Here is a 26,499-nt window from a genome sequence, read left to right on the forward strand (position 1 = left end):
AAATCACATCAACTGTAGATTGTCGATGGTGTGCTTAGCGTAACTGTTGCAATGAGATAAAAACTGTTTATGACTAAATTTAAAAACTAACAATTTTTACATTTGGCATTGCAAAAAAAAAAAAAACCACCCCCAAGAGGGGTGTGTGTTGGGCAGCTCTCTCAGCGCCCAGGTGTCAAAAGAAAATGTTATTCAGCAGCAGGAAGCTTGACAGCCTGTCAAAATAAAATGTAAAAATAAAATATAATTTTTAAAAACTGCATAAATCAGCTACTCGTGTGTGTATAAGCTGCAAAGTCCAATGCGTGAAAAAAAAAAATAGCGGCTTATACACCGGTAATTATGGTACATAAATGAGTTAACCAGTCATTGACATGTTTTCCACCTGCAACACAAAAGCTGCCAAGTGTCCTAACAACAATTTCCTGTGGGATCAATCAATTTCTATCTTATCTTATTAAAGTGGGCGGTCAATATACGGAAAGCTACTTTCATTTTGTATTTTCTATTGAGACATTTTTAAAAAATGTTTCTGAGGAGACGAGAATTGTTACTTAACGCAAGACTTTCTTTTTAAGAAGCCGTCACGTCTTGTGTGGACCAAAAGCATTTGTTTTTATTGGTGGTTTGTATTTTTCTGATTCTAAGTTGTTGTTATTTTTCTAAACTAAAAAGTCCTAACCTGCAGTTGTTGCTTCTTTCCACTAGAAAGCACTGTTGAACATTACAGCAATATGTTTATTCTCCTGTCCTACAGCATCGCAACATTTTTGAACTTTGATAAAGATTTTTTTGTTTTTTTCATTTTCCTCTTTAAAAACAAATAAAATGAACTTAATGAAGGAGTCTGCAGCTGCAAACAGCTGCTGCTCAGTAAAACTAGGAGTGTAGTTTATTTAAGACATTCTTACTTTAACGCAAAACAAATTGTGATTTTTGTTGCTTTTGGATGCGTTTCACTCCCTGCATATGTAGCCACTTAAGTTCAGTTTAGTGTGATGCAAACTGCGATCATGATTGTAATTTTTCATCTGTATTGTTGATGAGATTCTGCATGTGTTCTCGCAGCAGCGGAGCTGAAACATGAAGGTATTTGAGGCCGCTCAGGTTGGATCAAACACACAGAACGGCCATGTGAGATGTTAAAGAACTAAAGTGCAGCCAGAACAGAAGGGTTGTGCTTTTCTAAAGTTTCTTAATGAAGAAAATGTCCTGAAACATCTGGAACAGCTTCAGAGGAGAGACCAATTCAACAGGACAAATCAGAACAAATGGCCTATAAACTGTGTTTATATTTTTATTAGGTATTTAAAAGTTGCCAATTTATGCTCTAATACAAATGTTAAAAATAATTATTTGTCTGATGGCTGCAAGTCGGGTTTTTTCTGTAATTCTATTAAAAACTATACAATATGCAGTATAAATGTAATGAAAATTGTGAAGAATTTGTAATATACACTCTATGAAATATTATTCTTACAAAATGTTTATTCAAAGTTATAATAAAATGTTATATTAGAACATTTCCACATGAAATTCCCCCCAATGTTGATGTTCCGACTCGGAATGTCAAAGATTCTTGATCCGGCATGACCTCGAAATCCAATATGGCTGACTCACTCGTAAACATTGTGATAGCAGCAGAATTATTATTTTTTTTAATGCACTAACTGCAAATAAAGCCAGTGTTTCCCCTACCGTTATGCACGCGGGGCGCCTCACCCAGTCTACCGAACCGCGCGCACTCCCCACCCACCCTTCCACCTGTCAGCACTGACGTAACATTAAGCTAGTGGTTCTCAATACAGGTGCGCTAGCTAAAAAGCTAATGTCAGCCTCTTTCCTCACGCTGACCCTCACGCTGACCCTCCACCCCTTGAAAACTGTCAGTACAAACGGCGCGTAACTCAGGACGTGGCTCTCGCCACCACACGGAAAACACCGACATCTATTAGCTTGTATTGGTAAAAGTACTTAGTCTGGTCACTCATTTACACTTTATTTATACAGGTAGTCTCATTGAGCCACGAGAACTCGTTTTCAAGAGAGGCCTGTTTAGGGAGCAGATGGTGGGGGCTAAGGGGTGGGGGCTCGGGGGCCCAGAGTGGGGCAAGTGAGGGTGGAGTTCCACCTTTTCCACCCACATTTTGATGTTGACTGTACTGGGAGTTGAACCTGCGACTTTCCGATCACAAGCCCATCTTCTAACCTTTGCGCCACCACTCCCCCAAATTAATTGATTAATTAATTAATTGATCACTAAACACGTCACCATTAATGGGGGTAGGTGGCAGCTGTGGCTGAGTGGTTAGAGCCTCCAGTGAAAGAGTTGGGGGTTTGATTCCACCAGCAGTCACATGCCCAAGTATCCCTGGGCCAGACATCGAACCCCTCATTGCCTCCTATGTGTGTCCCATCGATGTATGAATGTGATCTAAAGCATTGATTAGTCTCTTTAGAATGATTTGTTCAATTAGCTTTGTAGAGACCTAGCAGAGTGCTGTGCGAATGGGTAAATGAGGACACAGATTGTGTTCTAAAGTGCTTTGAGTGTCTTGATAAGACAGAAGTACAGTCCATTTACCTTTTGCAACCATTGCCAAACCGTACTGGTTGTTTTGACTTGCAACTGGGACACTATAAATTTGGGTCTGTTGTTATTCCAGATATTTGGAATGCAGCATTTGCCTGGTCTAACTCCCTGATGCCATCAGAGTAGGGAGTTTGGAGGCTGGATAAACACGACACACTCTTGGTTTTGTTTTTTTTTGAGTTGTTGTAGGGGTCCATGTCTCACTGTTTCTAAAGGGAGTGTGGGACTTGCTCTGAACAAATGTTTACAAGATAATCTTTTTCCAAATTTAACACAAAAGAAGTGAATGTTCTCCTTCAGTTTGCTGGGTTTTGCTCTTCTCTCTGACTGAATGTAAACACAAAGCTCCACACATCTTCCTGGTTGTCCCACGCCCAGAGGGGTAATTTTAACCTCTCCTCTGTCCACACTCAACTGACTGGGCTAGGCTGGACTTAATGGGCTGTGTCTCAAGCTCTAAAGGTTCGCAGCTGTATATTTAGCTCAGGGTCATTTCCCCAACAGGCTTCAGCGCTCTGTATAGGTTTAGTAAGGAAACTCCCTGCTCCCAAGCTACTTCTGCTGTTTGTAAAAGAGTGGAGTATCATTTGGTGAAGTTTAGTCAAAGGAGCCTCTGTGCTCATGTGAAATCGGGCTCATAGGGCAGTAGTTTGTGGGGATGACGCACTGTCCTTGCAGGAGGAGAACACGTGTCCGTGTTGCTGGGTTCTCATGGCCTGTTTGCAAACAAACAGGAAGCTAAAAGCTCCTTAATCTAGACCTGCTGCGGAATAATTGTGTGCTTAAAGCGACTGCAAAAACCGCCCTGTTGTGTCCCAGAAACTTTCTAAGAGATAAAACTGGAAATGCTAAGTTTGGTTTCCTTCAAAAGAACACTGGAAGGAAAGAAAAATAACTTGCTTTTTAACCCCAGTGATGGTATATCAGCAGACTGTTGTTCTTCCAAGATGAGAACAAATCCAACATGATGCTCAGCTGACTTGGCTTAAGAGGATGGCATTGTTCCAAGCAGGAGATATACCCCGAAAATCAGACCGTCCTCAGCAGAGTTGACTAGTTTTACTTTGCTTTTTGTAGATAAAAATAAAACGTGTACCGGTAAGTTTGTGTTTTGACTGTTGTTGCTGTACAGCTGTTGGCTGTAGATTAGTCACTTTATTTCTTCTTTGCTCATCCATTCGTTATGATTATGTCTAATAGGGTTTGTGTTTAAAGAACCAGCTGACTGTTCTGTGGTTGTATGCCTGGTGTTGGCTTCATGTATTAGACCAGGACTATTCAACTAAACTGCTCAGGGGGCCACAGTTTCTGAAAGCCAGCAGCTCGGGGGCCGGACATCCAGCAATTAAAGTCATTATGTAATTAAACCAAGTATTAAAATGATCTGTTATCTTTTAAATGTGTTTGTTTTATTTCATTGAATCATAAATGCAATAAACAAAACTCAAAACCCACCCCCCCCCCCCCCCCCCCCCCCCACACACACAAAAAAAACTGTTGGGTGGGCCGGACTGAAATCACCCACGAGTCGGAAAATAGTCCTGTATTAGACTGAAAGGATGAGATCCAGCTTTAGAGATGAAAGGCTCCATCCTTCAGGGGGAGGTCAGAGTAAAGATACTCCTCTTCATCACTGAATGGAATCAGATGAGATAGTTCAGATGTCGATGCTTCCCCTGGAGGTTTTCAGGGCACATCCTTTGGGGGGCGGGGGGAGAGACCCTGGGGCAGACCTACAACTGGCTGCAGGTATTTTATATCCTCTCTGGCCTGCAAACACTTTTGAATTCTCCAGTAGAAGATGGAGTGTGTCACTGGGAAGAGGAATATTTAATCTTGCTCAATTTTGACTTGGTGGAAAATGATGGATGGATGGATGGATGACATTAACAAGCAGCAGTCTTCTCCACTTTTTAAACCTGAACCCAGCACTGACCCCTGGTCTTGACCTTTACACCTAAACTTTACTTTGAAGCAATTTAGGTTGTTTGATGCTGCATATTTGTCATTTTTAAGTCTTTTGAATCAACACTACATGAATGTGAGGCCTATCTTGTAAATATCAGTAACTGGATCAAAACCTTCCCCTCAGAAACATTTGGATCAGAGCATACAGACACTGAAATGCTTGATATTTGGACTAATTTACTCATGCACAACTTCCCTTATTTTCACCAGCAGCAACACATGCAGCCTTCAACCAACCATCTGGCTGCAATTGGGCAACAATAGGCTTCATTTGTGTGAAAATGCCTGCGGCTGTACACTTTGGCCCAGGAGTAAATCTACAAACTGTATTTAGAGTCAGTTGTTTCCTCTTCCCTTATTCCTGGATGCAGCTTTGGGTAGCAGGTATTTAGTTGTCAGTGTTGTAGGTTTTTGGTGAAGCTGCAGTTTGGAGCAGACTTTGGATGGTTCGCAGAGCTCTTGCACTCTCCCCAGTTGGTGGTTTGTCTGGGCGTTTGGAGTCTGTATTCTCGGCTCTGTACAGTCCAGACTATAATTTACCCGTTTGCATTTTAGTGTTTATATTTCAGCAGAGCTTTCTACAGAAACGACTCTGTGTGGGACTTTCCAGGGATCACTGCTACACAAGATTCAGCACTTTCCAAATACGATGTTGTTTTAACTGAGTGAATCTTAGAAAATGTGTTGTTAAACTGCTGAAATTAACTGAGGTGACAATTAAACATGGCAGCCTGAATTATGACATCAACTGTGAAGCCACATATTGCAGGGCTTTTTCAGGAGTCCCGCAGACATCCAAGGTTTCGCTCGAACAAACAGAAAGAGACCCACAAACTGAGGCAGCGCAGCTGAATGACATCAGACTGCACTTACTCTGCTCTCCACAAACCACCGAGTCTGTGGCCAACAAATAGAAACACAAAGAAGCAAAGAACCAACGTGCAAATGATTCAAAGAGTTTAATTTGTTTCTGTGAGTTAGAAACATATTTTAAGGAGCTCTGATCAAGATGGCAGCTTTGATTCAGATTCGAGAATAAAGAAATTATACAGGTGCTGTCATAAAATTAGAATATCATGAAAAAGTTTATTTATTTCAGTAATTTAATTCAAGAAATTAAATTTGTATATTCATTCATTACACACAGACTGATATATTTCAAATGTTTATTTTATTTTGTTATGTTGATGATTATAACTGACAAGTAATGAAAACCCCAAATTCAGTATCTCAGAAAATGTAAATATTGTGAAAAGATTCAATATTGAAGAGACTTGGTGCCACACTCTAATCAGCTAATTAATTCAAAACACTTGCAAAGGCCTTTAAATGGTCTCAGTCTAGTTCTGTAAGATACACAATCATATGGAAGACTGCTGACTTGACAGTTGTCCAAAAGAAGACCATTGACACCTTGCACAGGGAGGGCAAGACGCAAAAGGTCATTGCTAAAGAAGCTGGCTGTTCAAACAGCTATGTGTCCAAGCACATTAATAGAGGCGAAGGGAAGGAAACGGTGTGGTAGAAAAAAACTGTACAAGCAATAGGGATAACTGCACCTTGGAGAGAATGGTGAAACAAAACCCATTCCAAAATGTGAGGGAGTTTCACAAAGAGTGGACTGCAGCTGGAGTCAGTGCTTCAAGAACCACCACGCACAGACGTATGCAAGACAAGGGTTTCAGCTATCGCATTCCTTGTGTCAAGCCCCTCTTGAACAAGAGACGGTGTCAGAAGTGTTTCGCCTGGGACTGCTGCTGAGTGGTCCAAAGTTATGTTCTCTGATTAAAGTAAATTTTAGCATTTCCTTTGGAAATCAAGGTCCCAGATTCTGGAGGAGGAGAGGCACAGAATCCATGTTGCTTGAGGTCCAGTGTCAAGTTTCCACAGTCAGTGATAGTTTGGGGTACCATGTCATCTACTGGTGTTGGTCCACTGTGAGATCTAAGGTCAATGCAGCCGTCTACCAGGAAGTTTTAGAGCACTTCATGCTTCCTGCTGCTGACCAACTTTATAGAGATGCAGATTTCATTTTCCAATAGGACTTGGCACCTGCACACAGTGCCAAAGCTACCAGTACTTGGTTTAAGTACCATGGTATCCCTGTTCTTAATTGGCCAGCAAACTCTCCTGACCTTAACCCCATAGAAAATTTATGGGGTATTGTGAAGAGGAAGATGTGATACACCAGACCCAACAATTCATAAAAGCTAAAGGCCACTATCAGAGCAACCTGGGCTCTCATCACACCTGAGCAGTGCCACAGACTGATCGACTCCATGCCACGTCACACTGCTGCAGTAATCCAGGCAAAAGGAGCCCCATGTATTGAGTGCTGTACATGCTCATACTTTTCCTGTTCATATTTTTCAGTTGGTCAACATTTCTAAAAATCTTTTTTTTTTATTTATTTTTTTTTTTTATTGGGCTTAAGTAATATTCTAATTTTTGAGATACTGAGGTTTGGGGTTTTCATTAGTTGTCAGTTATAATCATCAACATTAAAAAATAATACACAAGTATATGTACAAGTTTCACTTTTTAAATGGAATTACTGAAATAAATCAACTTTTTCATGATATTCTAATTTTATGACCAGCACCTGTATTTGCTTTGGTCAAACCCTTCAAATAACGTTATGTGCGATCTTACTCGATTTGTGCGATCTGTGCTCAGAGTATGTGTCGAAGATGACTGTCAGCTACTACCACACAGAAGTTTGGTTTGCAAATTAATAGTTGTTTAAAAAGTTTATATATGTAACATTGTTTTACTTTTTCTGGTTTAAGTAACATGTAAATTAAATATAAATACTTATCGTTTTACACTTTTAACTCGAACTGTAAACATTCTTTTTATCAAACTGATCTTCTCTCAGCTGAAGTATTGAAATTAGCCACATCTGGGGTCGTATATCTGCTGATAACATGCTGATAATTATATGTCTCTAATTATATACTGTACATTATATTATATTATCCTGATGCATGCTCAATAATCCAGGTAGAACAAACTAAAAAAGTTAAGTCTGCTTATCTGGACATTCAAAAAAAAAATAAAAATGTAGAAACATTTCCTCTTTCATCCAAAAGACTTCTTCAGTCCAGAGGACCAGACTTAACTTTTTTAGATTATATTATATTGTATATTATATATAATTATATGCAGTGCTTAATTTGTAAATTAAACTATGCCGGAACGCAAATAACTGTGTGAAACCAAGGTTCACTGAGGCCAACACTTATTCCAAAACACCCAACACAACACTGAGGCGTACAAATGTCAAAATACAAAACCAATTCATATTTATATTTTACTTTTAAATGCCTTATGTGTGGTTTATATCGGTCAGTTGCTGACAAGCCCACTGGATTGAGTGACAGGTGCAAAAAAAAGTAGATTTTATTGGCCGTTTGATTATTTTCATCATTTATTCCATATTCAAAATATATTTAATATTTTGGTGAATCTAAGGTTTGAGAACTAAGCTTCCTTACATAACTTTATTATTAGTAGGCTTGAGAGTTACCGGAGCCAAGTAGAGCCACCCTGTCAAAATAAGAGCGTTCTTGGATCCTGATCCGGCTCAAATTAAGCCCTGATTATACATCGTTTGTACGTCTCTATTGAAAATCACTAAATGTTAAACTCTCAAACTCCACTTAGTCTCTGGTTGACCTGTGTGGAGGGAAATATATATATTTTTTTATGTTGTTTACTTTCCTTTTTGCCTTTTATTAAATGGATACGACTCATAAATCTGCAGGCATGAGTGAGGCTGAGGTTAGCCAAACCCACAAAAACTTCTTTTCTACATGCATCTTATCCCTTTATAACCCCTAACCAGGTTATATATTTTCCCCAATCTGTCCCTGATGTCCACCCTCCTCCTCATTGTTTATATTCCTCCTCCCCTCCTCCTATCTCACTACATGTCCCTTTTTGCTTTCTCTCTCTCTCTGTCCATATCTGTATAAGGCATTGGAAAGGAACGGTCTGCGGCTGGACCCTCTGGTCCTGGCTAACGGCTACAGACTTGTCTCTTTGTGTAAATATTTGCACAAAGGGATTATAGATGATCCCACACATTTGAAGGTGGAACCCTGCTCTGTCTTGAACCACATTAGAGCACAAAACAGCTCAGAGTGTGGCTTAAAAACACGACATGATGAAAATAGTGTAACACAACATGTTCCAGCGAGGTTTCGAGGTATTGACACTAATGACTCCGTCTGTGTTGTTTCTGAACAGGCACCCAGCAGTGACCTCCCTCTCAAACATGTAGACACCATGGTGAGTTTCAGCTGCATTTTTCTGTTCATCCCACTCATTGTTTATTCTCTAGCCCAGCTTTGGATTACTAAAGTGTCTATAAATTAGTTTCTATAAATATCAGCAGACAGCTAATTAGTCATCGTGGATCATTTGAGATGACCAAGCTTGCTCTAAGGACATATTTTATCACAAATATATTTCCTAACACCTGTTGCCTTTATTTATAAAGGTATGTTGAAAAGGTGGGATTTATCAGCTCTTATTTAAAATCTGACTATTTATAAGCACTTTGAGCTTGTTCTGTCAATTTAAACACATGTTGGGTATGTTTGTTTTGCTTATCAAGTCCATATTTGAACGCAGAGATTTGTCCAGTCGTAACAGCGGGAATTAAAGTTGTGCATGTGCACCATTCATTTTATGCAAATGAACAGATGGAAGATTGACAGGAAAAGTTTGTTTGGACTAAAAAAAAAATCATTTGAATTGAGGTTATATGAAAGTTTATGAATGGTTAATATCTTACCTGCAGGAGATGGCTCTTTGAAAGACCTCTGTTTGGAGAAAGAGTTTAAATCTTATCAGATTGACAAGGGAACATCTTGGACCCAAGTGAATGGTTTAAAAAATGTCACAGCAAATCTTTTTTTTTATTTAATGAAAGTTTTGACGTTCAAATCGTTTTAAGACGGCAGTGATTCACTTTGTTCTGGGCCATATTTGAAGTAACCATTCTTTGTCCAGTCAACAATTCTTTTTATTTTTATAAAAAACGCAATTGTTCAAAACTCTATTTACAAAAGGCACAATATCAACTGTACTTAATCTTTCCACAAAACCTCACTTGAAATGATCTGAACCAGCCCTAAAATGTTTAAAACTAAAATACCTGGTCAAAGCTGAACTTTTATTTGTAATAAAACTGAAGTAATTGTCAGTTTCTGCTAAAATACTGCGTGAATGTTAAGTGGTGAATGGCTTTGCTTCAAAAGCTGAAACTGCTTTAAGGCAAAAAGAAGCAAAACACTAGCAAAAAGCTAAACATAGCATCATGGAAATGCTGACTCAGCAATGGCACAATAAGAAGAATCTGTAACCGTGCGGTAAAGTATGGCCACTTTAACATGCACACTTTATATTTGTTGCAGAACACACTTGGGCATATGTGTCAAACTCTAGGCCCGGGAGCCAAATGTGGCCCTCGTTGACATCTTTTCTGGCACCCAAGATGTTGTTTTAAATGTAAAATGCTTTGATCACTTTAATTTTTTTCAGTAATCTTTGATTATGATGTTAAAAGTGCAACAGAGGACGTCAAATGAGCTCAATCAATCTCATGTTGAGGAACCTGCAACCAAGAAAAGATGTTCGGTATCTAACTTGAGTTAATGTAGATTCTGAAACTGGCCCTTGGTTTGAAAAAGGTTTTAATTTTGGCCCCCTTTTGTAAGTGAGTTTGACACCCCTGCACCAGGGGTTGAGTCGACTAGTCAATTCTAGGACATCTCGCAAGTTTTAAAATTTCACGCCAACTAGTCAGTCGCTATTTTATTTATTTGATTTAATCCACCACCGTCAAACCAAAAACAGCCGGGCGGGCAGTGGTTAGAGCTGTCACTTCTTACCCAGGCCCACACCCGGCCCGGCCCAACCCAAAATTCAAGCCGGACCGAGTCAAAATAATGTGCTGGATGGGCGGGCCGGATCGGTGTCGTTTTTTTCATTGCGTCAGCGGACGTGCGTGACTGACGATCCAATTTGGGTCACCGTTTGACCACACGCTGACCGGACAGTTAAGAGGTACAAAAACATCCAGATGGATCACTGCCAGCGACCCACCTAAAGCTTACCAGTGGCCGAGCCCATCCGGTTGAAGAGGGTACAAAAAAGCCCAGATGGATGACTGCCAACGACCCAGCCGCTGCCGATGACCGTTAATAACTATAATATTATAATAAGGTGGATACCCCCACCACCCGTGGTGGATTCCACCACATGGATTAAATAAAATAAAACTAAAAACAGCGGGGCGGGCCTGTTGTTTTTAGCCTTGTTTTTTTACATGCAGCACGTTTCTTTCACTTTTGCAGCTTGTCACCGTTCGACCACGGCGTTCAAACTGGTTCGTTATTCCCAGGTGGAGAGAGGACTTGCACCGACCCAAATAATGGCAGAAAATAATAAAGTTTTAACCGTTAATTTCTATAAAGGCAGATGAAAGTTACAATTATTTCAGCGCTGGACTTCGTCCCGACTCGTCATGTTCCGGAAACGGAAGTCAAACTCCGCATGGACACTCGGCTTCCTTCGACTTTAGACTCCTCCCCTTAAAGGGGACGTGAGGGCAACCAGTAATGAAATATGTTGCAATAAAGCTTACCGCTATTTGGTTCAATCTATGCGTTCTTGGATGTTTGTGTGCAACTGTCCTTGTGTGCATGCTGCAGGTAAACAAAACCCTTTCTTAATATGGCAAATGGCTTCAAGTGGAAGCAGAAGTCTGACTTCCTGTTTTCCCTTTAACACTAGCACCATCTGAATATATGCTGTTTGTAAAAAGCTTAATAATAGTTTAGGTTTTCCTGTGACTTATTTGCAATATGATAAATGGTAGGAGCATAAATGTACACTCCAGATGTTTTGTTGCTTTATTTATTTATTTATTTTTGACTTTTTTTGTGACTATGATATAGCATCTTGAGTTCCTATGATGTCACAGCGACTAGTTGACTCGACTTTTATCATGTTGAAGTCGACTTTAAAAAATAAAATGTATTCGAGCAACACCTAGAACACACAAACCCCACCACTTGGACTAAACGTTAAAAAGAAGGAAACAATTGAAACTGTAAATGCTCTGTAACAACAGACTGAAACCCACAGCTACAAGAACAGAAACATTCTTGTGTCTGTGTAAGTGGCTGCAGTGTTGGTAGACATGTTGGGTTGAGGCCAGGCTCCACAGGTAGCTTTGAGTAATAACATACTTAAACTAAATCTGTTGAATCAAACTAAAACCTCACAGTAATGACTCTCCTCTCTGTGTGCAACATATGGCAACACAAACGTGTGTGTTTACTTTGGACTCACGGGACAGTATTTGTCTCTGACAACTTCCTGTGAGTTGATTTTGTCTGAGAAGGGAAGGATGGAGTGACCCATTTAGAATTACTATCCAAAGCCCAATGCCCACTTTCCCCACAAGAGCTAAATCTGGACCGGCATGTCTTTGTTAGTTTGTGCGACTGCTTTTTTCTTCCAATACAGAAGAAAAAAAATACTTTAAATGCACGACATGCTTCATGAAAGTTTCGTTATGCTAGCTGCATGTGTACACATTATATTTTTCCTTCAGGTTTCTTTGGACTTTAGCTGATTTGTCACTCAGTTTCAGTGTTTGTATTGTTTTAAAGAAATGCATTTTTGCTAACACTTACATTCAAATCGTTCAAGCATACAGTAAAAAGGCTCCTGAACTCCAGAGATAAACCAGAGTTGTGGTCACGCACAACAAATAAACAAGACAATTTTATATTTGGGTCTTTAAGCTCTTTACTCCCAGCTGTCTGCCAATTTCGTTACCTGAATTGACGGACAAATTACAAAAGTCTGACTGAAAATAAGATTTAGCTCCTGCAAGTTAACTGAAACCTTGACATGTAGCCTATCAGCTGAAGGATGATGCATTTTTCATATCTTTAATGCATTGTTTTCCCCCATTTCTTTAAAACTTAACGTTCAGATGCTGTTTGTGCATTAAGGGATCGTAACATGAAATCTCACAAGACTAACATATCACAGAATTTCTTGTCAAGTTGAAAACTGTTTCCTGAACCCATAATAACCCCGTCATATGACTATGGTGACCGTCACTGAAGATGTTCATGTTAAATTGTTTGTGTAGCTGCAGGTCAAACGTGTCAGGCACTAGGACCACACGGTTACATCACACAAGCCATGTTGTAAAGGCAGCTTCCTATTTCAGCCCAAGCCTCTGCAGCTACGTGCTGAAAGGAAGAGTCTCTGTCATGCTTTTATTTTAAACAGAACAGGTTTGATAAGTACATGTGGTGATTTGTCAACTTTAAAGCTGAAAAAATAAAGTTTAAACCTCTCTTTAATCCATTTGAGAGGTTGATTAAACTTTATGAAGATTAAAAAATATGGAGTCCTCTTTTTTTTCTCTCAACACAAGTTGGCTAATTATTTAATTAGTGTAATTAGTTGATTAATTTTTTCTAATTAGTTTATCAGTGTAAACAACCTTTCATGTGTCAAAAATATTTATTAAACAACTGACAAAGGAGTTTCACTCTAATGTCCTGAAAGTTTTCACAGCTCAGACTCTCAAACAAACTTTGCTGTAGTTTTCACAGTTCCGGAGTCGACCTGAATATTTTTTTTTTGTTTGTTGTTTTCTTAAGCTGTTTTGAAGATTTTTGTTAAAAATTGTTCTATATAAACCAGTAAAAGGTGGCGGATTAAAAAAATACATAATAAATAAGTAACTGAAAGTCTTTTAAAAAATTCTAGTAATTTTTTTTGTTCTTACTTTAAAAAATAAAATATTTAGAGAAAATGTTGCATTTCTGTATGAATACGTTGAGGTAAGAAATCTGAAATAAACATGGCAAATTCATTAATTTGTTTCAAGAAGTTCTTAGAAAAAAGGCTGGGCGTTATGTGTGCAGCTGATGTGTGAGTGAAGCACATTCACTCTGTGGTGATGTCAGGCGGCGGTTCGATTGCGCCTCAGAGCATCAACAACATTCATCTCATGACTACATGAGCTTCTTCCGCTTCGCTGTTTCAGTTTTATTCAGCCTCTCTTCTTTCATTACGTTTCCTTTTTGTCCACCACAATAAAAAGCAGATTATCACGTAAATGCCTATGCGTGTGTTTGTCTGTTAGCAAAATATCTCATTAACCACTAAACCGACATAAATGAAACTCTCAGGAAGTAATCAGAACGTATACATCTACAACTGATTAACTTTTGGAGGCAACTTGCTTCAAGATGGCACCACAGCTAACCTCAGTCAACACAAAACTGGCTATAAGTCAGTCATTTGTGTGAATATTAAGCTAAAATTGTATACATTAGTAGCTGAGAGTCATCTGACACATACTCTGAGCACCAACAGATCAAGATTTTTGTTTAAAACTTTGGCATGCAAGGAAGTGGGTGAAATGTATTACTTTAAAACTGCCATTTTGGATTTATTTGGTAAATGGAAAAAAAAAATGTTTTGTGCTCTTTGATCAGAAGGTTATCTGACCAGCTACTTAACTTTCTAACAAAAAGTTTGAAATATGGACAAACATATCATTTGGATGATCAAACGTCAGTAATGTTTGGCATCAAATGGCTCCTCGAAGACGATTTATGTGTTTATGTAGACAAACATGCATCAGTTCCCACGTTTGTCCTGAAAGACGGAATGGGTTAGCAATTTGGATCTGTATACAGATGTGAAAAAGCCATGGAAGAGAGGGGAGGGAAGGAGGGGAAAGTTGAATATCAGGGGGAGAGATAAGTTGATGGTTGGCAGAGTTGAAAGGGGGGAGGGAGGAGGAGAGGACTGAAAGGAGAACACAGGGTGGACAGAAGAGGAGCGCTGTGGAGGAGCGTGGTCTGAGACCAAAATAGAGCTTGTTTTTTTATTTTCCCTCCAACTCCTTCGCTGTCAGAGAAAAAAGGATCGGTCTCGCTGGGAAACCTTCAAAACAGCGCACAGAGCGCTGAGAGTCAGGAACTCTCCAGAGATGAACCGAGGAGGGTCTCTGAGGAGGCGACTCTCCTCTCTTAGGGGGGCATGGCGATGGAGTACCGGCCACCTTTTCAGGAAGGTAGGAAGCCTTGGACGGTTGACTGGATGGATTGTATTTAAACTCAACTCCTGTTTCTTCTCTTTCCCCATCTCAGCTCTGGAGTAATCCTCTTTGTTGCATAAAAGTTTCTGTCGTCGTCCCTCGCAGACTTTTACCAGCCCCCAACGTCTTTCGCCCTCCCTTCCTCCATCCTTCGCTCTCCTGCTCTTTCTCAGATGGTTAATTTGTATGGCTTGCTTGTAAAGTCAACCTCCCCAGATGGTTTTCATCTTTTGAAACATGGCCTGCAGGACCCCCCAGTCAACGCCCCACCTCCTCTACTGCTTTCCTTCCCAACTCAAAGTTTAGGATGCACAGGGGGCGTCTTTAAATGTGATGCACTGGGAAGCTTATCTGACTGTTTAAAAAGGATCGAATCAACTTGTAGCACATTGTTCTTTGCAGATGAACAACAATTATTTCCATTTATCAGATGCTGCTAGCAAAAGTATTTTGGGGAGTGGGGGTTAGACAGAAAAACAAAGATCAGCAGAGTGAATGTCTCATTACTGACCAGTTTCATTGCATTGCTTTTGTTTACCCAGATGGTTGCAGTTTGACTAAAACGATGTGGCTCATAAAACCTTACACACCAATTTGGACTAATTTAAAGCCAAAGCTACGAGGTAGCGGCTGTCTTTACATCACAGCAGAAGTTACTTTTCTCCTCTTACTACACTGAAGCTCTGAATTGGGTTTCTTTTTGTTTCCTCACTGTGGCATTGTGTCATGTCATTCAAATCTTGAGGATGTTTGGTTCACCTCAAAGTGGTTATTTAAGAAAAAAATTGGGCTTTTACCTGATACGAATGCTCAAAAAATAAAAATTCACACCACCACTCACTCAGCTTTATCTGTCTATATGTTTCAGGTTTCTCATTTGGAGTTGTTTTGTGCTCATTTATCTCCGTCGTCCTCCAGCGATTTGCTGCACTTTATAGCTCCATCTAGCATGCTGAAGCGATTAAGTCAAAGTGCAGACAGAAAAGGGGGAGACTTCCGTTGTGTCACCTCAGTTTGTTAACAACCTCATGGGGATACCAGGAAGCGGGACAGAGCAGAGAAACAAAGTTCAGACCATCTAAAAATGAGAAAGCTGTGCTGTAAATAAGTTTGCGTTCACAGTTTATATAAATCCAAGCTTTTGCTCCAGGAGTTTGAAAACTAAAGCATATCAGTTAGCTCTTATGAGTTCCCAAAGTTCATCTAAAACCATCAAACTGAAATAAGAGATTTGATCAGTTTTGGAACAGTTATGTGGTCTTTCTGGACCGCTTCTTCACTTCTCCACAATTTCTTCTTTTTTGTTAAGGTTGTTTATTGCAAATTGTTTTTCCTATAAACTGGTAGATATAAAATAGTAGGGTTTAATTTGCTGAAACATAGAAACTTATTTTACCAATTATCTCTGGCATCAACCTCAACAAAGCTTTCCTTTGCTAGAGTGTACATGAACACTAATTTATGTTGCAGAATAAGTCTGGTTATAAAATAATTGGGGGCTTGTCCGGGATCGTTTGAACATTTTCTAGTGCAAATTGTGCTAACTCGTTTATGATGTGTAATCGGCACACGGGACACTACTTGTCTTCCACTTTGCTCACATAGCACCCAACTTTGACTTGTTTCCTTGCATGTGATGGACCTACACATGGAGGTTGCTTTGTGTTGCTTCCCGGGGCTTGGCCAAACCATGAGAATCAAGCTTGACCATTGGGGTCTCACTGTCATGCTGCACTCCCCAGACCTGGCTCTTGAATAGTGCCCCAGTTTCCTTATTTTAGGTGAGGTGACCAGTTTAATTTGATCCTCCTCCATCAAAGTCTTCTAATGCAGCTGCTATGTCTCTGTTGATGCCTTCAAGCCATGACCTTCATTGCACACGTGTGGTTAACAGCCGAGTGTGACGCAGCTGGGATTCAGCTTTTCTCGAGGCCATGGTTATCAATCTGTAAAAGTGGAATGCTCCCCTTGAGTCAGGGGTGAGGTTTTTACCTCCAACGTATTAGTTTATCACCATGGAGGTGGTTACACCCAGAACAGAGGGACTGAGATTAAACAGACTCACCTGGGATTGAAAAGGTAAGCAAATTTATTAGTTTTTGAATATTTATAGGCGGTACTGAAGGGATCTAAAAAAGTAGAAAGGAAGGTAAGTATGGCCATTGGTAGGTGGTGCTGAGGTTAGGAACAGATATTCTTTCCTTAAATGTTTCTTGGTGGTTCCGTAGCATTTGAGAGCAGGGTGGAGGATCCCAGGTACGAGAAGGAGAAGTTGAGTTGATAGTGGAGTTTACCATATAGGATTGCAGGCAGGCAGGGGGTGAGCGGCTGAGGAGCAGCAAGATGGTCTGAGACCAAGGTAAGAAATCACAAAAGTTCAGGGTGAAGGCTCATCTTAAAGGCATGAAGGAAAAACAAACAGTAATGTTTTGGAAATGGAATAAACTATATTTCACCCTCTAAGTGCTCAGGGTAACGTGTCTGAATTGCATGTTCTCCATTAACTATGTTTAACCTTTTTTTTTTTTCAATAACTTTTCACAAAACCCTGTGACTACGAAGTGCTCATAATGCAAAGTCCCGACAATGTTGTCGGAGGAAAAGGGGGTGCAGCTCCTTAAGGTAAGGGGTGTTGACTTAGGGACAATTTGCGATCGCCGACCAGTCAGTTGCTGACTAGCTTACTGGATTTATTGACAGGTCGCGTCATGTCCATTGTATTAGATCTATCCCTGGCTCAGCAAAGGAGATGATAGAATCCCTTCCCCCCTCCCCTTCTTTTACAAGCTGTGTCAAACCACACCGATGTGCCCTGCACCTGGCGAAGAGCACCCATTCCCCACAAGTGGGCAATAGGAAACCGATATGTAGGCTAGACAGGCTACATGATTTTTTTTTTTTTTTTTTTAATGGGGAGGGGGAGGCTGGGATGGACGCTTATGCCGCCCATGATGAGATGCCACCCTGGGCAGCTGCCTATATCGCCAATATCAAAAACCGCCGATGCTGCTCCTCCACATCAAAAAGGAGTCAGCTGAGGTGGTTAGCATGTCTTATTGAGATGCTTCCTGGACAAATCCCTTTGGAGGTTTCTGAACATGTATAGGAGGAGACACTGGCACAAAACCTGAACTTGGTGAAATAATTTTCTATCTTCTCTGGCTTGGAAGCACTTTAGGATCAGGAATGGAAGAGCTGTAAAGAGTTGATGAACAGGGGTGTCCATTTGTCCCTCCTGTATCTGTTGCCTCCATGGTCCAACCCCAAATAAGTAGGAGAAAATGGATGGACAAATGTGACAAGTCACTATTGTTAAAAATTAATCAGAATTACAGAGTGTTCAAAGTATGATGTGAGCAGTTTGTTCTACGACTTTTGCTGCAACCTTGAATATAGGCTTATGTTTAATGTCATGTTGTTGCACAAGTTTGGAGGTATATACCCATTTGCTTCTGATCGTCATGTGTTCACAACAAACGGAATATATTTTGGATGATATTGCAACTGGCATTTCTAGCTTTGCACCTTGTTTTAAGTGTGCCATTTAAAGGGTCAGATGGCTGCAACCCTTTTCCATCCTCCTACATCACAGACCGTCAGGACGGCCCTACCTCTGACGGAACTCACTAAATGTTGGGGTTGGACTTATTGGTTGTTTTAAAAAGAGAACTGATATTCACATTTAGGTGCATGGGAACATTTCTCATTTTCTTACGTTCTAAGTATTATCTTGTAAAATAGATTTATATTTGTTCAAAGAAACCTGGTACAAGTCTGCTAAAACCATAGTTTCTCTGTTATATTAGCTGATATTAAGGTTTATTAAATCCCTTTTTTCTTTTTTTATAGCTGTATCAAATGAACAGAAAATATCTGTTTTTAAGAATCCATAACTTTCATCACATTTATCAATTTTGGTCAAGCACTGATTGTTTTCCAGACATACATTTTCATACAGCTGCAAATTTGGTCATTGTGTATATTTTTTTTTTTTTTTTTTTTTTTTTTTACAAAAATAATATCCACAGATTGTTCAGCTGTGTGTGGCTGTGGCCTCAAACAATCTGAGCTAATGGATGATGATAGATGTGCTCTCTCTTGTGCTCATGTGACCTAATCACCCCAGGAGAGTGAACAAGTCCATGAACTCTGACTCCCCCCCTCCTTCCTCGAACTGGTCTGAGAAGAGACAGCTTACTGGAGCCAAACACTGTCAGGAACCTTCAGCCCTTAATTGTTCTACAGAGGCCTCTTGGCTTTGAAGGTGTCATGTGAAATCTGTCCTATCAGATAAAAAAAATCACCACTTCATAAGGTGCACTTTATGTACAGTGTACAACATGACACAATGGTTAGGTTCATATTTCGAATGAGCAAAATAACGGAAACAACTTGTTTTTTGGATATCCAATGTAGATTTAAGGTTTATTTTAGGGACATGTCTAGAACTGCCAAAACTAGTTTTAAATCCATGTTCCAGAGATACTGAGTTAAATAAGGCAGTCCAGGCCTTACAAGGGGGAGCCATTAATGAAGACTTGACTGTTAGATACCCAAGCATTGTTTGGACACGCTTCTTTTTCATTTAGATCTGTAACAATTTATAAGCAGACATAAATTCTAATGTAAGAATTTTTAATTCTAGATTTATACCTTTGCTGCTTGGAAGACATGGTTTATCTCCAAGAAAGTAACTTTTCAGGAAATAAAAATAGGTCTTTCTTTAAAATGTCCAAGTATATTTTTGAGTTTGTCAGTGAATCATGTGATCTTTGGTTGCCTAATGTCTCGAGGTTTATGCATCAAAACATCCTTTGTTGTGAGTTTATCGCACTGAGTGGTTCTTCCAGAAAACATTGTATTTCTCACGAAAATCAACAAAATAGCGCTCTTATGCTAATCAGCCTGTATTTCTTAAAATCAGCTGCTACTACTCCACCAACACAAGTCGTTTTTGATGTTTTAAGAGTTTTTTTTTTTCATTAATAACTCTTAATAGTCCCTAGGTACTGTATGAGTGAGAATGTAAATGGTTGTCTTGTTTGTCTCCGTGTCCCTGTGATGGACTTACAACCTGTCCAGGGTGTCCTCTGCCTCTCACACAGTGACTGCTGGAGATGATGAATGGATGGATACTTTAAGTTAGCTCAGTTGTTGTAAAGCATCTATTGAATTGAGCTGATTGAAATGCATAGCTGATTTTCCTCTATTCTTTCTTCAAATAAAGTAGAATAAAAATAAAGTATTTTACCAATGATGGTTTTAGTGCTGCAGAGCCACATTGCAGTTCAGTGCATTTCCAAATTTTGAGGAATTTCTCTGACCACCTTTCTTCATTTTTGCCAACATTGACCTCATATTAACAAAACATTGTTCTGGTTTTTCATTAAAAACCGTTTTGTTTTTGTCAATTGTAGGGATCAACAAAATCCTCAAAGAGCATGGAGTCACGGCGCAGACCATCAAGGTAGTTTTTATTTTACTATTAATATTATTTATTTGTGTCTTTAATTTTATTTCCTTCTTTTACATTACATGTGCCCCTTATTTTACTTTTTTTTTTCTCTGTCATTCAATAGTCATTATTCCTTAATTTTCCCAGAGAAAATGTATTTTATTTTAACCATTTTATTGTGAACAAATTTTCAATCCAATCAGAAATTAGAAGAAATGTATCTGGAAAAAGAGGCTGACGTAAAAACTTGTTACCTGGCAGTTTGAGCATCTTGAATATTGGTCACTTTAACGCTCTCCTCCACACTCTGAACCCCAGAGACTAAACTGCAGTGCGATCAGACTGTTTGATACAACTGAACAGCAAATTTTCATTAAATCATACACTTTTCAAACATATTTTATGCTGAAAGCATCACAGTGGAACAGTGTTGGAGCTGTTGCCTCACAGCAAAAAGGTCACACATTCAACATCCACCAACATGGAGTATGTTGTGTAAAATCTACGCATATTCCTCTTGCATATGTGGTTTGTCTCCAGGTACTCCGGTGTTAGGTTAAGCGACAACTCCAAACTAGAAAGTTAAATTTTTAATTTGACAGAACTAAGTGTTGGGATTCGCTCTGTTACACCAAGTTTTAGCTCAATATGGCAAAAAAATCGATGAGTTGCCGTATTTTTCAGACTATAAGGCGCAATATCAATGAACGGGTCTGTTTTCATACATAAGGTGCACTGGATTATAAGATGCATTAAGCAGAACAAAAGGGTCAGATAAGTCAAACTTTATTCAACTCATTCACAATAACTCTACCACATAAAATCGGTTCAAGCTCAGTAAGCACAACCAGAATTAATACATAAGGTGCACTGGATTATAAGGCTCACTGTTGATTTTTGAGAAAATTAAAGGATTTTACGTGCGCCTTATAGTCCAAAATATACGGTATAGTCATTTTTGAATGACTGAATTATAGTCAATTTTGAGTTTTCTGAGGTAGCTTTGGCAGCCATCTTGATCCAAAATGGCTCCAAAAGTTCAGTGTTTGTACAGGGTCCTCTCCACTCTAGGTCATGTGACCTCGCTGTCAGTTAGAAGCTGTTAAGAGGTCTGTCAGTGTTTTTCTATGAGAAAAATGGCATCTTTGTTTGCTAATTACACTGCCTAGCCAAAAATAAAGTTGCCACCAAAACAAAAAGGTCACACACTAATATTTCATTGGACCGCCTTTAGCTTTGATTACAGCATGCATTTGCTCTGGCATTGTTTCAGTAAGCTTCTGCAATGTCAAAAGATCTATTTCCATCCAGTGTTGCATTAATTTTTCACCAAGATCTTGCATTGATGATGGCAGATTCTGACCACTGCGCAAAGCCTTCTCCAACACATCCCAAAGATTCTCAATGGGGTTAAGGTCTGGACTTTGTGGTGGCCAGTCCATGAGTGAAAATGATGTCTAATGCTCCCAGAACCACTCTTTCACAATTCGAGCCCGATGAATCCTGGCATTGTCATCTTGGAACATGCCCGTGCCATCAGGGAAGAAAAAATCCATTGATGGAATATCTTGGTCATTCAGTATATTCAGGTAGTCAGCTGACCTCATTCTTTGAGCTCCTACTGTTGCTGAACGTAGACCTGACCAACTGCAGCAACCCCAGATCATAGCACTGCCCCCACAGGCTTCTACAGTAGGCTGCATATTTTTCCAGCCACATTTCTTCCTCGAAGGCGATGGGTCCCCACTATCCTTCCAGTTTTTAACCCATTTTTAGTAGTTTCTGCAATCTCCTTAGATGTTTTCTCTGCTTGATGCATGCCAATGATTTGACCCCTCTCAAACAGACTGACATCTTTTCCACGACCACACAATGCGTCTTTCCACATGTTTTTTTTTAAGAAATGAGAAGCAACTCATTGCACCAGATGGGGTTAAATAACTTGTTGCAGCTGAAAGATAATTGCCCATGCAGTAATTATCCAATAGGAGGCTCGTACCTATTTGCTTAGTTAAATCCAGGTGGCGACTTTTTTTTTTTGGCCAAACAATGTATGTCGCCATAGTAACCCGAAAAAGTAATAGAACACATCACAGTGCCAAGCTGGTCATTTTAATATAAGATTTGTTCGGGCTGCATTAAAGTTGACGGAAGAGAAAGATATAAAGTTAAGAAACCCTTGTCTTACTAGGGAGTCCCCAATTGTCTCTAGATGACCATTTGTAAAAAATTATATGAACACTGTTTTGAGCTAAAGGTAATGTTTGAGGTACCTGAGAATGTAAGTCTTACACTTCCCAACTACTCTTTTGTCTCCACTTGTCGGAAAATGTATTTACTCCGTTGTAGGCCTGTTATTGTCACATGTCACATATTCTAGAAAACGAGTATTCTCTGGGAAACTGTTTGGCTTCTTTGGATTTGTGCATATATCTGTCAGAAAATATGGAAGTTCTGATCAAAAGATGGCTTTAAGTAGAAAAATAAATTCTACTTGTTGACTTTTATTAGTGAGAACTGTCTGGCTCTTCGGTTTCTTGATAAAACTGTCCTTGTTTTACGTTTGCATTTTTGGCCAAATGAGATCACTGCTGCTCTGAAACTGAGCGTGTAGAGATAATTCCTCACTTGTCAGATGTGATTGGCTAAAAAAACAACAATCGCTTCATCTCTTCAGCCCATAAGAAGTTGTTTGGTGATGGGCTGACCAGCGCATGCTGGTGGTTCTGGAATGAGCCCAAACCACAGTTCTGTTTTCGCTCTGACTGCACATGAAGGTGAAAAATGTATAGAAACCATAAGGGAAAACGGTCAAAGAAGAGAAAATATGAATAAAAATTTTAAAAAGCTGCAGCCATGGTAAAATATAAAGATATGCAATAAGTTATCTAAAAAACTTAGTTTGAAATCAAATTATTGTATTCTGCTCTGTGTGTAGGAATAAAGTAAGAGTGATGGTCTCTGCCAGACGTATGAGCGGTTCCCTCAGGGTCCACTCAACGCTGACGAATGTGGGAAAAATGCTGCAGTTAGAACCTTGTGTTCCCTCCCCCAGCTGTGTTCAAACTGACTTCACCTCTTTATGACCTTTTTTTTATACATGTCTATAATTTACCACACAAATCAGAAACTGCTTATTATTACTTATTACTTGTTAATTTAAAAACAAAATCTTTGGAAGTCATTTATTTTTGTGAATTAAAAAGCCCAAAGCCTGACTACAGTTGATCTGTCAGGAATAATTTAATACGGTGACTAAATTTGTTGCTGATTATTCTTTCCTATTTTATCCTGAAACTTTTAAGTGGGGTTATTTGGCACGGTTAACAGTCATTATCTTATTATTGTCTTTATTTCTTATCGTCTCTCTTTGAGTAGGTTTCATTCTGACCGAGTTGACGAGCTAACAGATAGCCTGAACAGACCAAAGTGGATCGCTGCCAACTTGGATTTAAAAAAATTGTCTTTTTAAATGCTGTTTTAGAAATTTTTACAAAATGCATCAGTTTTGTTTTACGTTTATTCCTGCAGAAATATGTTCAAATGCTGCACCAGAATTGTTGCATCTGTCCTCCGCTGCTGCTACTCAATATTCTTAAAACAATAAGTATAAAAACTAAGTTTAATAAATGGCGTTCATATGAATTGCAATAAAAGTTTGGAGATGTGAGTTGTTTTAAGATGGCAGGACCTCACTTTGGACTTGGCCTCTCTAGTTTATCAGTCCAGTCAGAAATAAACTGTTATTTCAAAGAACTGATGTTGTTTAAGAGCTGTTTACTGTACAACCAGGAAGACAGTAATTAAAACTAGAAAGTTCCTGGAGAAACTTTGATGGGCACTGACACATTGCTGCCAATTAAATATTTTGATTTGACAGTACTTTGTGTTGGGGTTCGCTCTCAGCTACCACTATAACAAATTTCATCTGAAAAGCTCTAAAAATGGCTGAGTTATTGTATTTTTTCCCTTTTAGCTAAGGCGGCCATCTTGTATTTTTGATTTGGATTCAGTATGTGATGGGGATTGTTCTCAGCTATAAACTCACCAAATTTCAGCTTGATAAATCTACAAGTAGCTGAGTTAAAGCCATTTAAATGTAACTGTGGCCATTTTGAATTTTTAGATTTGACTTCAGTATTTAATGGGCATTGCTCTCAGCTACCAACACACCAAATTTCAGCTGAATAGCTCTAAAAATGATCAAGTTGTCATATTTTTCCCTTTTAGCTAAGGTTGACATCTTGGATATTTGATTTTCATTAGGAACATATGGTAACAACTCGCTCGTAGCTATGAACATACTAAATTTCAGCTCAATATCTCAAAGAATGACTGAGTTATAGTCAATTTTGTGTTCGCTGAGGTAGCTGTGGCAGCCATCTTCAGCCATAACAATTTAGAACTGGGAAATTTTGTTTCATAATTGTGATTTTAAGTGAAATTAAGTCATTAATTAATAGTAAAATTTGATCTAGAAACCCTAATGACTTCTCTCCAGGAGCACGAGTCTTCTTCAGGCCCTGGAGGAGAGCTACGAGCTGGATTTGCTCTACATCACAGAGAGGATCATCTCCGTCTCCTTCCCCAGCAGCGTGGAGGAGCAGAGCTACGCCGCCAATCTGAGGGAGGTCGCCTCCATGCTGCGCTCCAAACATGGCCACAACTACCTGGTACTGTGTCAAAATAACGTTGACTTCATTAGTTTGGGTGCAGGCAAGCTAAACAAACAGGGTTTGGGATGATCACAATCTAGTTTTTTCAGATCCAGGAAAAAGTCCAAACCAGTGATGTGCGATTGGGAGAGACAAGTAAGGCAGGGCCTCGCGTATTACCACCAAAAAGAAAACACACAATAGAAGATGAAGCAAATATTTTCGTTTGTTACTGTGATGAAGCGTCCTTGTCGCTCCTTCACACTTTAGTAACGCATAAATACACAACCACATGCACACAGAGCCACGTCACACTCCAATCCTCTCTCTGCTTAGTTGTGCGAGTGCTTATCAAGCATTCACAGTATTGTGATCCATTTTTCTTCCGTACATTTTTCTGCATCTTTCTAGTTCCATATTTTTTGTGTCATAAATCAAAACGTTCAGCGCCTTCTGGAGAAGGGTGCTATGACATTTGGTATTGGTGCAACTTCAGCTTTTTGAAATATTTAGCCTTTTCTGCCGCCTTTTTCTCATAAAAATGACTTGAGTTCATTTTACATCCTTCAAATCTTTAGATCTGTTCACAACCTTTTACTGCTCCTTTCACATTTTGTTCTGGTTCAGCTTCTTTCAGCTTCCTTGTGCAAATTTAAACTTTTTTTTTTCAGCTACTTGCAGCTGTTTTTTCAGATTTTTTTTTTCCAGTTTTTTTAATGTTCCTTTCAGATTATTTCTGCTAACTAAAACACCGTTGTGTTTCTAACTTATTTCGGCTAATTTCAGCCTATTTATGCAAGCTTCAGCTTTTTATGTTGTTTCAGCTACTATTTGGCATTTTATGCTAATTTTAGCATTTTCAGCTAACTCCACATTTTTTGCGCTCATTTCAACTTCTTCCAGCCTAATTCAGCAAAATGTGCTCTCCACTTCCTTCTGGTAGTTTAAGCTTATTTCTGCCTTTTTAGCTAGTTTTGCTTATTTCATCTTTTTCCAGATAATTTCCACTATTTTATGCTCATTTCTGCTTCTTTCAGCCTAAATTACTTCTTTGTGCTAATTTCAGCTTGTTATGCTACTTTCAGCTTTTTACTGCGTTTCATCTTTTTCTGCTCTTTCAGCTACTATTTAGCACTTTTGATGCTCTTTTTAGCTTTTTCAGGTAATTCCACATTGTTTAGCTCATTTCAGCTCTTTTTGCTTCTTTCTGGTAGTTTAAGCTTCTTTCTGCTTTTTCAGCTACTCTTTGGCTGTATTTTAATTTTTTTTTGTTGCTTTTTTTGCCTTTTTTTGCTCATTTCCAATTTTTTGTGCTCACTTCTGTTCTTTTAAACCTAATTCAGCAAATGTGTCCTTTCTGCTTTCATCTGCTAAATTAGCTTGTTCTTCCATTTCAGCTACATTTCAGCTGTTTTTCAGCAAGTTCTTATGCAATATGCATTCGCACTGCATTTTTTGCATTAAATGCAATTTCTCTAGTTTTATATCTTGTCTGTAAAATTCATTATAATGTCTATTTTTCCTCACCAGCTTTGAACAACCAAGAAAATAAATTTAAGAAGAGAAGTATTTAAATATTTTTATTTTTTCTAACTCTTATTTTAGCTCTTTAACCTGAGTGAGAAGCGATATGACATCAGCCAGCTCAATCCAAAGGTACATTTTATTTCTTCTCCTT

General features: G+C 39.1%; 1 protein-coding gene across 1 annotated transcript in view; it reads left to right on the forward strand.

Moving 5' to 3' along the window:
* tns1b (tensin 1b) overlaps positions 1-26,499 on the forward strand; it is a 201,610-nt gene that overhangs the window by 125,966 nt on the left and 49,145 nt on the right. Inside the window, exons 5-8 of the mRNA XM_037686852.1 lie at positions 8,813-8,854; positions 20,129-20,178; positions 24,668-24,839; positions 26,427-26,477. Coding sequence (XP_037542780.1) covers positions 8,813-8,854; positions 20,129-20,178; positions 24,668-24,839; positions 26,427-26,477 — 315 coding nt within the window. The remainder of the gene's footprint in view (positions 1-8,812; positions 8,855-20,128; positions 20,179-24,667; positions 24,840-26,426; positions 26,478-26,499) is intronic.

The sequence above is a fragment of the Nematolebias whitei genome, chromosome 13 (genome assembly GCF_014905685.2).
Source record: "Nematolebias whitei isolate Nwh7 chromosome 13, NemWhi1, whole genome shotgun sequence".
Taxonomy (NCBI): Eukaryota; Metazoa; Chordata; class Actinopteri; order Cyprinodontiformes; family Rivulidae; genus Nematolebias; species Nematolebias whitei.